Raw genomic sequence first — 12,769 nt, 5'->3', positions numbered from 1 at the left:
CAGTTTTGAAAGCATGCTACAAGAATTCTATTGTCAAATTTATAATGTATTGTATCACATTCCCTTCCCTTTTCATAATTTCATCAACTTCAGACTTTTTTGACGCCGACTATTTAGCAAGGAATCTTGATTTTAAAAGATGACTTAGCCACTGTCATTTCTGCAAGTTAAGATTATAGCTCTTGTTGTTTAATTTCAAGATTTGAATTTTGCTCTTCATGTTCTTGTTTTATTTCTTCAGTATCTGCAACGTGTTTAGATTTCAGTGCTTCAAACTCTTCAGCATGTTTAGCTTTTAGAGTTTCTATATGAATGGTCATATCATTGTATTCTTCTTCTAGCAACCCAGCTTTTGACTCCTTCCTTGTTTGGTTCAATATTCATTGTTCAACTATAGTGTATTTCTACATGAAATTTTGTGACAACTACACATATATACAAAAATTAATTCTCAATTAACTCAAGGAACGAAAGAATAACTAACATTTTGGATTTTATCAAAAAGAATAAACTTTTATAAGAAAACAACTAGGAAGTTTATATAGTCCATCAAAAAGAATGAACTCCATCTATATCGTAATGACCAACACATGATAGTTTATCAAACATGATCAAATCCTATAAGAAAACAACACATGAAATTTCATCAAACATGATGAACTCCCAGGAAGTTCAAAATTCATCAAACAGAATGAAAACCATCTGCATAAGCAAACACTAAAAAGAAACATTCATTTCGAGGCGTTTGCAAATGTTTTCGATTCACCTTGCAAACCTGAAAAGGTATAGGTTGTCGTCTTCTATTTCTTGCACTTCCTACCTATGTGTTAATGCTTTTTAATGCTCAACAAACCAAACCTATAAAAGAAGAATTACACCGGATAGTTATCAACAAACAAGCATATAAGTCAAATATATAATTCGTCACATATAATAAAATTTTGTTTTACCAATAAATACATATAACAGCCTTCAGTAGACTGTCTTCCAACACTTTCCATGATATGCTTGTGAATAAAGTGTGGTTAGGAGATTCTACCTCTATATGCTCCCTATGTACTTGGTGTGGATGGAACCTCCATCACCAGTGGTAAGAAAAACCGTAACAAGATCTTCATTATGTATTTTAGATTTAACCAACTGAATGATATTTTCTTTCAATGATACATTTCTTATATCAAAATATTTGTTTGGGGTGGAAAACATTTGTGCATAAAACTTTCCTAGTCCATAATCCATCGTGATTATGATGCATCTATATTCCTCATTCATCATGGATACACGGAACACCAAACACTATTAATAACTCTTCAGCTGAAGATCTTAAGATGTATGTTGTGTCCCCAACTTTAAATTGACATACACACTCTTGCCCAGGAATTTATGTGTGTGCTTCTAATAAAATTTGACAAGATTTCACCATCTTATTCCATTCTGAGTTAATAATATTTTCTACTTGAAAAACATTCATCACATTCCAGAATGAACTCTTTTTCGACAGTGCAATATGATCAATATATAAACCTCCTTCTTCTTTCAGATTTCTAACACTAGTAGCAAGTGAAATGAAAGCAACAAAGCTACCCCTGTACTTTTTTTACTAGCTTTATTTCCATCCTTGTCGACATAGAAAAAGGAAAAAAGTAATTATAAATGAATTATAACCATAAAATATTTATGATGCCAATGGATTCCTATTTTATAAGAAATGGAAACACTTAAGATTTCATTGAACATAATGAAGTCTGACATCTAAGAAGTTCAGAGTTTCATCAAGCAGAATGAACTACATCTACATAAGCATGACCAACACCTGATAGTTCATCAAACAGAATCCTATAAGAAAACAAGTTGGTAGTTCAAAGTACCCTAAGCAGAATGAACTCAATTTACATAAGCATGAACACCTGATAGTTCATCAAAACAAGTAGGTAGTTCAGAGTTTCCTCAAACAAAATGAACTTATACATAAACATGACCAACACCTTAGTTCAGCAAACATGATGAAATCCTATAAGAAAACAACTGGAAAGTCCAGCTTTCACAAAATAGAATGAACTCCATCCACATAAGCATGATCAACACTTGATAATTCACCAAACGTAATGAACTCCTATAAGAAAACAACAAAAAAGTTCAGAGTTCATCAAAGAGGATGAACTCCATCTACATATGCATGCATGATCAATGCCTAAAAATTCACTAAATGAAAAGAAGAGGGTACCAAATACACCACCAACTTTTTCATTTGGCAACCTCTATAGACGTTTCGGTTTGTAGTTACTGGTGTTGACAATGACGTTGATAATAGGTAGGTGATGTTATGTGTGGGAGACTATGAGTAGCCAAAAAGAGCAGTAACAAAGAAGAACGATGGAGATGGTGGTGGTCGTGTAGTACAGAAAGCACAAACAACAGAGGTTAAAGTTAGGTTTAATTGTACTTTTGTGTTGGTGTTTTATCACACATGTTAGGCTGCTACTCATGTGGTCGCTCGGATCAGAACAAGTGGAGCGTGTTTGAGATTTTGGGTAGGAACAACTGGCAGGAGAAAAACAAGGTATATATATTAGCCGATACACATTTAGTAAAAGTTTAAGCCAGTGCTTACATTCTAATTTTTAAATTTTTAACCCCCTCCCGTAGGTACAAAATTTAAGGGTAATGAGTGAAAAATGTTTGATATATATTTTATAAATGATATTATAAAATTTGAAAATGAATTTCTGAGAGCGCTTCCGAAATTTCACGGAGAATCTCCTCGAGATAAAATTGTACCATTATACCAGTCCTGACCAAGCCAGATCAACATTTGAGATAGACCACATTGGTTTGAGCCCGAAGACGGGATGCACAAACTCCCAAAATTTAAGCATTTGCAGTTGCACATCTATTTCTTTGATTTGAGAGTCCTGCTATGGGTGGCAATGGGCTCTTTGGTTTGGCAGTCCAACAACTAAGGGGTGGCAATGGGCAAATCTGCTCTTTTGCCCATCCCACCATCTGAGCCCTTAAAAGAAAAGTCCAAATAGTCCTACCCCTCAGATCAGCCAGCCTTCTCATCTCAACAAAGGCGTCGTTATTCTTAATGTCCAAGTTTTTTTTTACATTTAGAACCCTAAAAGTCTTAGCATCAAAGGAGAGCTCCCACATCACTACCTACATTCTGAGAATGTAATGCTTTCATTCACGGTGGCTGTGCTTCATCTCTTCAATCTGAAATTTAGAGATACGAAGAACTTGAACAGCAATGCTGCTGGCTAACTGGTTGACAAAATGCCTCTAAGGTGATAGGAATGTCTCAAGCGATGTGATGGCTGATGTCAAAACTCCATTATCAACCGACAGTTAACCTTTTGTATGACCTATATGATTCAACTTAAATCTACATTTTGTTCTTTTCTTGGTTCAATGATGACGTTAGTTCTGTTCTATGCTCAAATTGTTTCCCTTTTCTATGTGTACCAATATTAGGTGCTGTCGTATATAACTACTAGAAAGTCTCATTTTATACACATATTTACCTGCCATTAGCATAACAGGATACTATGTCCGATTTCCAAGCCTTGTTCCAGAACTAAGAATTTAGGATGGAGGTTGTTTCGAAACAGTTTAGTCTGAGAAAAGTTCAATTCCAACTGAAACCAAGTTACAGAAACAAGTAACACGGAGCAAGTTGTCTACCGCTGATGCTCCTTTACTGCATCAACCCGTAGAAGAAATCGTGTTCAAATCCTACTGTATGAACCCCCAATCCCAGAAGTCCAATGGCACGTAATACTTGAACTTTCTGTCCGAGAAGGTTAAGTATCCCTGAGAAAAAACAACAACAATGGAACATAATGTAAGATAATGATACATTATCAAATTAACATTGAACAGTGTCTCAGATTAAATTTTGTTCTCAAAGATTGAAGTATTAACCTGTATTTTCTTGGGATTCAACAGCAGACATGATGGAATCCTCTTGATCTGAATCTTCGTTTAGGTTCAAGTTTAGCGCTCCTTGAGATTGCATAGTGTGTAAGCATGCTGTTGAGTCAAGCTCCATGTACGGTGAAAATTTATGCAAATCTTTCTCCACACACTCTTCTCCTGTCATGCTTCGGTCTGAAACGAGGTCTTCAGTCTGGACCATTTGATTGATAACTACTTTTATTTCAAGATCGGTAGTAGCTTCATCGGGAGTTATGGTATTCAAACTTAGATTTTCTAATTCAAATGCACTTTTGGAGACAGGTTCTTTTGAATCTCTATTTCTGTTGATACAATTCTTCTTGTCCATACCAAATGATGTGTTGTACCCACTTCTGTCCTCCACGAACTTATCACCCAAATTTTCTCTGTCTTCTAATGCATGTTCGGTTAACCTTTCTCTTCCTCCACAACAATCTTCATTCTTAATGGACCTATCAAACGAGATATCAAGTGGAGATGTGGGGCTATCTTCATTGACAACAAAATCATCCAGTGAACCTGGTATCTTTTTCATCATTTTCAACCTAGAAAACGGCGAACTGGTGATTGATTCAGTCACAATATCATCATCAATCACCCCCGTATCAATTATTTTATCAATCTTATCATGGTCGTAGGACTCTTTCTCCGCAAATTCTTGATTATGCATTTCATCTTGGTGTAATATATCTATCTTAGTCCGATCACTGCACCTGTTTTTGACACCTGGGAGTGGAAGCGCAAGCACTCTCTTATTCCCACGATTGTAGCTACAAGTAGTCGGCTCATTATTATGTATTTGAAGCCAATTCTCAACTGTGAAGCATTTTGACAAACCAATTCTACTTGCCTTTGTACTTTCGTACCTGCCATTGCGAGCCTCTGAACGAGCCAAGCCCATCTTAGGTTTTCCCTGTTTTGGCAGAACAACCGTTTTGGTCTCACATTCTGACGTAGTGTGACTGTATTCTGTTTCATAATCTGCCAAGCAAGTGGTTCTGGCAATACTGCACTCCGAGCCATATTCAGAGGCATCCTTGATTGGAAAGCACAATGACTCGGCACGAGTTGATAAAGGTTTTCTGTTTCTTGTTGAGACTGAGTTTTTCTTATTCAAACCTTTTGTAAAGCCAATGCCTGATCTCCTCTTACTGCAAATAGTTGGCTGCATAAATGTCGGGAGTTGTGATGAGGGAGCTACTGTCTCTTCTTGCTGGATTTTCTTTTCTGTATTATCATTTGTTTCTGGAATTCTATGTAGAGCCACCAAATTGTCAGGTGGCTTGGTCCTTGTCAGTTGCCCAAGTTCTTCATTTAACTTCTTGATATCCTCTTTGACATCTTGTCTGTCATTTTCTAGCCGTTTCATCTCCCCCAGAAGCTTGGCCATCACAAGTTCTTTCTTGCCTTGCGTGTCCTGGCATTCAATAGCATTCTAATGGTTAGACTAAATCCAGTGAGTTTACAAACAGATATAGTTATTGAATCTTCCTTATTAACTCTATCCGTTTCAGATGCTTTGATTTAAGATTATTGAACTTTAATAGATATGTTAGGATAAGGGTAAGGAAATTATCCTTTATACTTCCTATGTCCTTGAGTACTTATGAGTCTAGATTTCATGGTTATGGGTATATATTACATAACTATTAGCAGATTAATCCAAACCAAATGAAGTATATTAGATAATTACAGTTAATTCGTTGCTCCCTAGGTGAATGTTCCTCACTCGTGTGGCGAAACCCAAAGAACATACAGATTCACAAAGATCATCCTCTTTGGGACTGACATGGACAAGCATTAAAGTTCTTGAATCCTCTCCTGTATGCAGAAAAATATATAGAATTAAGTAGCTAGTGTGAAGCTATAATACATGTCCAATCCAGAAAAGAAAACTAACGTGTATCTAAGGAAACCAATAATTACCAAGAGAGTCCTTCAGGACTTGTGTCAGTTTGCTATTCCTGTAAAACATGAAATTTATTCAATTTATGTATATTTGTTAATCAAAACAATACTTAAATGATCTGGCATGGGAGTTGAGCAAGTTTGACCACGATTTGTTACTATGAGTACCTGAAAGGAACATGGGGCCTTCTTCTTTGAAGAGCACTAATGACATCTCCGAGCGCTGAGAGAGATAGGTTAATGGCTTTTCCTTCTTCAAACCTTCTTCCCCAAGTCTTTGTTTTTAGCACTCGCTCACTTCCACCAAGATCCACCATCCATATTTTGTTTGTTTCTCTCCTCCTTTCGGTAGCATTGAAAGATGTCAAAGATATGCGAGTCAAGCTGTTTCAACATGGATCCAAATTAAGTCCTCTGATCTGTAGCTCTTAAATTCAAAATTCACAACATTTATAGCTTGCAACACCCATTTTGTTTGTGAATATCAGCTTATTAAATTTCGGAGAACAGAATTGAGTCATTTTTAGGGATATTTATTTGAGCTGCTTACTGAATTCTACAGATAAAATTCAGAAATTATGTGCTACGGGAAAGCATTTACCAGTGAGATCTGCTTGAACTTGGATTAGAATTTGTGGAAGCAGTCGATCTGAACCTGCTGCCTAATCCATACAGCTTATTAGCTTGGTTGAAATTATTCACTCTAATCTCAACCAGGTTTTCAATCTCAACCCCTCCACATGGATCTGTTTGGATCGAAAGGCTGCAATTGTAGATTATTTTATTGGATCTACTAGTTTTTTGGATCGAAGATTGCATTTTATTAAATAATGCTCAACTGTTTAGTGATAAAATCATATACACATGCATACCTTTGTGTCATTGAATCCATTGGCTTTCTCATCTGTTGAGGGACGAGCAAATCTCGGAGATGACCCATGTAAATTTCCAACATGCTGAAAGTGATATGAAATGTATGGTTGCTGTCTGCTGCTTGTTTGAACAACTCCTCGATTGCACGCGGAACAACGCCAGGACAATCATGATTACCTTCCTAAAATATTTAGACCAACAAATAATGCAGTCAGAAGAGTCTATCAGGAGTTTTATGTGTTACTTACACTGAATAAACTAAGGAATTTTTTTTTTTGATACTGGTAAAAAACACTGCTCCAGCAGGCAGTTTACTTGGTCATGTAATTCATGTACCTCATTTAGTGTTTAGTCAGTTATATATGTACAATTCTAGTTCCTAGCATGAATAATCTTGGCACACTTGAGTTCTTAGATAATACTTGGTGAAACTCAGTTACGACACATCACATATTTGCACCACCCGTTACTGTTTGTTCTTATATGTTCCCGTGCCAGAAGAGATTCGAGCTTACAAGAATTTTATTTTTTTGAGTGTGCAGCTGAATAAGGATTCTCACCATAGTAAAAGTTTTTCCAGTTCCTGTTTGCCCATATGCAAAGATGCAGGCATTGTAGCCATCCACAGCAGATTTGATCACAGGTTCAACTTCCGAAAAAACTTCATCTGAAGGTTTTAAGTATATTATTAGTTGTTCTTCAAAGTATGTTATAACTTGCATTTATCTGACTTGTGTGTAAAAGAGGAGGAAGGAAACCCTTAAATAATCACATATGTAGAATGTACCAATTCAAGCACCTTGTGATGAGCCAGGGTCGAAAACCTTGTCGAAACTGTACCGCTTACTCTTATTCTCTCCGAGTTTTAGAATCACATTACTCGAATCTAGAGCTACAACTGATTTAGGATTTCCTACTATCTTTTCTTCAATGAGTGGTCTTATACGACAAAATACACGAATATTCCCTGCAGTGCAAGCATTTGATACTTGTTAGGTTCGCTGACGGAAAGTAAACTTTTTTTTGTGAAAAGGAATAAAGTTGTTCTTTCATCGGGTTTCCTCAATTTTCCTTCATGAATTCAAGTTTCACATTCTTATAGACAGATTGGGGAACATATATTCTTTTGACATAAATTGATTTACCTTTTAAGTCTAGAAGTTCATTCAGCGTTTGCTTCCTCTGTATATTCAGTTGGTTTAGCTGAGCATCCAAGACATCAAGATTAGCTGTAAACAGCAAAACAGAACAAATTAAAGTTGTTAAGCAAATAATTAGGTAAGATTATTCTGTTCAGGTTAACATATAGGAATTTACCTTGAATCTCTGTAATGATACAGTCTGCATCACATTCTTGATTCTCAGATGTAGATTTAGTCGCAGAAGAAGTGAATGGTTCTTCAGTGGACATGTCTTTGATAATGTTACAAACTGAATCAGCCCAGTTGGAAGTTAATTGCTTCTTCAATCCTAGAAGAGAGTGAATAGACTTAGCTAGGTTCCGAACAGATTTTCTCGACTCCATCATTCCCTTTAACGTAGATAATCCAAGTGAAGAACAACGACTCTTCTCCTTGTAAACAATATCTTGAAACAAATTGATTTTTGCTAGTTGCAACTACTCTTCTCCTTGAAGTAAGACATGCAATTTAGATTTAGAGTTTTACCAAGAACAGTTGAATGAAAAGGTGGTCAGAAAAGGCAAACAGAATTTCTTGTTTAGTAGATCACAGTGTAAAAAGTGTACACGCATCTAAGCAGAAGAAGAAAAATGAAGAAGGAGAATCAGGAGAAAGAGTTCCCAAAATTACAATGCGCAATGAAATTAGACTATCGCTTTAAAGACACTTAAAACAAATAGATAAGGAAAGATTAACAGAGAGCTCCACCAAAAACATGAACTAATGTTTGAGAAGATGAGCTGAGGGTACATTGTACTAATAAAAACAGTGTACAAACTTTTTTTCACTGTGCATTAGAGCCCCACCAATGTTTATTGCATTTTATGACATGTAAATCAGTAGATGTGAGCTCTCTATCAACCGGTTTGAACTTCCAACTGTTCATAATAAATCGTCAATTTTCAACTCAGTAAACTAGGAGTTTGTATATATACTATATCACGCAATGTGTAAATTTTTTGTGAGAATGCCAGACTCAATAGAAGAACAGGACATTATAAAAAAAAATATTCATTATAGATTATGTTTGTTTGCGCTGCTTGAAGAAATTTCCGATGAGATATCACCGGTGTAACTCCATCAATGTGAATGGACCTCCCTCTGACAAGATACTGTAACTCTTACTTGAAGGTAGCAAAAGCTTTGAAGGCAAATAACCAAACATCAGAGTGAGTGGGAGAGAGTAGTAAATGACATGGAAGATGAAATATCATGAACATTGAAGAAAGAGAAATTTCAGGTGACTGTTTCAATCAGTAACTGCCATGATTGAAGCCCACATAGGATAAAAGACTGCAATCAATTTAAACCCTTGTTTTTGTAACCCATGTGAAAGGGTTCCAGAAAAAAACAATGACATGTTTTGGAGTTTTTTTTAGTATACTTCTTGGTGGTGTTAATCATCCCGGCTTTTATGATAAGTTTAGCATGTTCTTTAGGAATGATTTATTTGCATTGTTTACTTGATAGGGTGGTAACTTTGGGTTTAACGTCACTCATGCATGTATGATTAAATGCTGATCTGTCTAAACTGACACTTCCATGTTGTTGTTGGGGATTTGGTCGGTTGATTCTTTGAGTAGGATTGCAGGTTTCTAAATCAACTATCAGTAACTTGATAAGAAGTAATGTTTTTCAAAGACTTCCAAATGTGCAGAATTGCTGAACTTTAAACAGATTTTTGATGTGTTAAATTTTTTTAGGAGAAACCAATCTTTTTGAAAGACATTTAGGTCACTTGACTCACTTGCATGCTGCTGCAGTACATCCAAATTTTATCCTATGTGTTGGTGGATGAGATAAGAGGTTCATGAAAGTAAAGGTTTGCAACTTTGCATTCATATAATGCATGGGTGAAGGAGCTGTTTTTGATTTGACAAGGTGACTGATGTCGAGTCCTAGGAGTAATGAGTTTCTTTAGATCTCACCAATAAATGGTCCCTTATGCTTCTCCCATAAGTATATATACTACTACTGTTCCTAGTTAGTAAGTTCGCGAATGATTCGCGAATCATTCGCGAATTTTTCCGTATCACGAATTTTACCGTTTTATTCGCGTACGTTTGCAACTCCGAACCCAAGTCGCGTATTATGTGGCATTCCCGGATTATTCGCGAACCGTTCACGAATTTTACGTATCCCGAATGATACGTCCGCTTAATTCGCCATAAATTCTTTAGCTTTTACTTTTCAAAGACTCCACTTTTTGGGCTTTACTGCCTCCCGAGCATACACGACCGAATATTAAAAGTGTTGTAATTTTTATGAAACAAAAACGACTGAAGAGATTTGAAGGTGAAGGTGAGAGAGATCTCAAACTCACTAACCAAGCATCTAAACCACCATACGACGTCCTCTTGGATAACTAATGTTGTATATATTATTAATATCATCATATTAAGTTTATTTTTTCTTTAAATAACTCACACATATGCATAAAAATTGGTCTATGACCTTATAAATACAAATTATTTGTTATATATAGATACCGAATTTTCAGAGCCGAACTCACATTTATAAATCGAATTATACACGTACGTATGCCGTTCCGAATTACTGACGAATCACGTCCCGTTGACCGAATTTTGGACCGAATCTGGATTTTACAAAACCGTATAATACTCGTACGTTTTCCGTTCCGTACGTTTGCCGAATCCCGAATTGCTAACTAGGCTACTGTTTCATTTTTCACTTTATTATTCATCTAAACAACCCTGCATTGCTGCCAGTGGACCTCACATCACTTAAACGACAAATGTTCTACTAATAATCCATTCCAACATTTAAACAGAATCCAAAGTGCTAAACAACGATACAATATAGTCAATCAATCTCATGGTGTACTCTTGTTCAATCCAAAATTGTTTGCTGACAACCTCTTCCTCATTATTAGAAATTGGAAGCGAGCGATCCTCAAAACATACTTGTTCTCCTCTATTATTTTCTTTCTCTACTAAATTGTGTGCACTCAAGAAAAACCACATGGCCATGGGCCTTGCAGAACTGGAGAAGCCCCTCCCCACCACATCACTATGCAAAAAAGGGCAATATACTTTTCTGCTTTTGGAAAGAGATGTTACTTTTTTCAATTTAACCTATTTTTAGATTAAAATCAAGAAAAAAAAAATTCATACTAGTATCTTATTTCCAAATATGAAGCCTTCATTAATTAGAGTATCATCCATCAGCAATATGTTTCTCTTTCCACTATGATGTTGGAAGACTGCATTACTACACCTCCTTTAAGTAACTCGTGGCATGGTTTATTAGAGGGGCGGCATTCTAATAGGACATAAAGGGTCATTACATGATCATTTAAGTGTCCTTTATAAAAAAAATACTGGAAATGACAAATTAACCCTCATAATTGATAACCTAGTTTAGTGATGATAACCAAGTTTAATGTTAATGATTAATTTCACTTATATTAACTCAAAATCAAAACCAAAATCAGATTTTTAGAGTTAAAAGAAACAAAAAAAAAAGTTTAGAGGACAAGGTCAATCTCAATCAATTGAAGAAATTACACAACAAAATGAAGAACCAGGACCTGAAAATGACTTAGCTAACTTTTTGTTGCTCAAAGTTATCTAAAGTACGTAAAAAATTCAATTTTTTTACATTTTCAGAGCTAATTACGGTTGGAATTTTGCTCATAACCAACCGTAAATCGAAGTTACTGTTCGTAAAAGACCGAACTACCAACCGTAACTGGTTAAATTTGAAGAAAACCCAATCGTAAAACCAGTTACGGTTGGTAACCAAATGCTCGATACCAACCGTAACTGAAGAAAATTCTCAGATATAAGAACATACGGTTGTTAAATGAACTATTACCAACCGTAACAACATCAAAATATCCAGTTACGGTTCGTAATTGAGTTAAAATCAACCGTAACTCACATAAACCCAGAAATTTCAATTTTCATCTAAAACCCTAATTTTCGATAGAAATTAAACTTAAATCGAATAAATTAAACCAAATCGTAACTGGGTTTTCAAAACATACCTCATATAAGTCATTACACTACACTTGATTAATTTTCGAATCGTCGATTAATCTAAGACGATGAAATTTTGAGTTTTAATGGAGGTTACGATTGATGGGAGGAGGAGAAGAGAAGAAGAAAGAAAACAAATTTTCAATTTAGCTTTGATTTAGGTTAAAAAATGGGGAGGGTAATCTTGTTAATTTACATCCCCTATAAGACATCCCCTAACCAACTAGAGGGACATTACTATCACACTACCGCCCCTCTGATAAACCATGCCTCCCCTATAACAGGTTACTTCTTTAATAAGATTAGGAAAAACCAAGTGGTCTGACCTTGTTTAGTACACATATAAATTGGGAGTCGGATTCTACGACTACCTCTCTGAGGTTCAGGTTACCAGCAAGCTGTAAAGCACATACCTCTGCAATGTTGTTTGTTTTCTTGAAGATATTATGCCTGGGAATCTGGGATACTCCTATGCGCTCCTCTAACTCTGGAGAACCCGTATCTTAAGTTGACCGCCCATGAAAATTTAGTATAACATAACCTGCAGTAGGATGATTTCCCACCTGACACTCAGCTTTAGAAGATTGCTATCTTAACAACTAGCTCACAGTTGAACCGGCTTTATTCAAAGCATGTCTTTTTTTTTTCTCTCTGTTTCTCTCCTGTTTTACAATTTTTTTTATTTTAATTCAGTACGTAGCTTGCTTTTAGATTTGTGAACATTAAGGTGGAAAAGGTGAATCCTGTAAATGAAACGCACACGACAATCCGTATAAATTCGCTCAGCAGCTTAGGGTAGGTCCTTTTAAGCCGGACTAAATTGGGGCATATGCTATCTAATTGGGATCT

The 12,769-nt window shown here is 35.8% G+C and overlaps 1 protein-coding gene across 2 annotated transcripts; it reads right to left on the bottom strand.

The window, feature by feature from the left end:
- Window positions 1–3,445: 3,445 nt before the first annotated feature.
- On the bottom strand, window positions 3,446–9,273 carry LOC113321943 (kinesin-like protein KIN-14T). Of its 2 annotated transcripts, XM_026569921.1 has the most exons (11): window positions 8,056–9,273; window positions 7,884–7,967; window positions 7,538–7,705; window positions 7,299–7,405; window positions 6,738–6,919; window positions 6,467–6,628; window positions 6,034–6,249; window positions 5,884–5,921; window positions 5,651–5,778; window positions 3,925–5,374; window positions 3,446–3,813 (listed from the first exon to the last, which is right to left on the bottom strand). In XM_026569921.1, the coding sequence occupies exons 1-11, from the start codon at window positions 8,264–8,266 to the stop codon at window positions 3,698–3,700; spliced, it is 2,862 nt and encodes a 953-aa protein (XP_026425706.1). In that variant the 5' UTR covers window positions 8,267–9,273; the 3' UTR covers window positions 3,446–3,697. The 2 variants fall into 2 exon arrangements, with proteins under 2 accessions (XP_026425706.1, XP_026425707.1); XM_026569922.1 differs by lacking the exons at window positions 7,884–7,967; window positions 8,056–9,273 and having other exon boundaries at window positions 3,566–3,813; window positions 7,526–7,635.
- Window positions 9,274–12,769: the final 3,496 nt, after the last annotated feature.

Source organism: Papaver somniferum, chromosome 11, assembly GCF_003573695.1.
Source record: "Papaver somniferum cultivar HN1 chromosome 11, ASM357369v1, whole genome shotgun sequence".
In the NCBI taxonomy this organism is placed as follows: Eukaryota; Viridiplantae; Streptophyta; class Magnoliopsida; order Ranunculales; family Papaveraceae; genus Papaver; species Papaver somniferum.
Note: the sequence above shows the minus strand (reverse complement) of the source record. Positions and strands in the feature narration are given on the sequence as shown.

Excerpts from the sequence above, each read along its gene's own strand:
- LOC113321943 (XM_026569921.1), bottom strand. The coding sequence starts at position 8,266 with ATGATGGAGTCGAGAAAATCTGTTCGGAACCTAGCTAAGTCTATTCAC. Across the intron at positions 7,406-7,537 it reads CGACCCTGGCTCATCACAAG|ATGAAGTTTTTTCGGAAGTT; the intron begins GTGCTTGAATTG and ends TAAAACCTTCAG. Across the intron at positions 6,250-6,466 it reads AGTTCAAGCAGATCTCACTG|CTTGACTCGCATATCTTTGA; the intron begins GTAAATGCTTTC and ends ATGTTGAAACAG.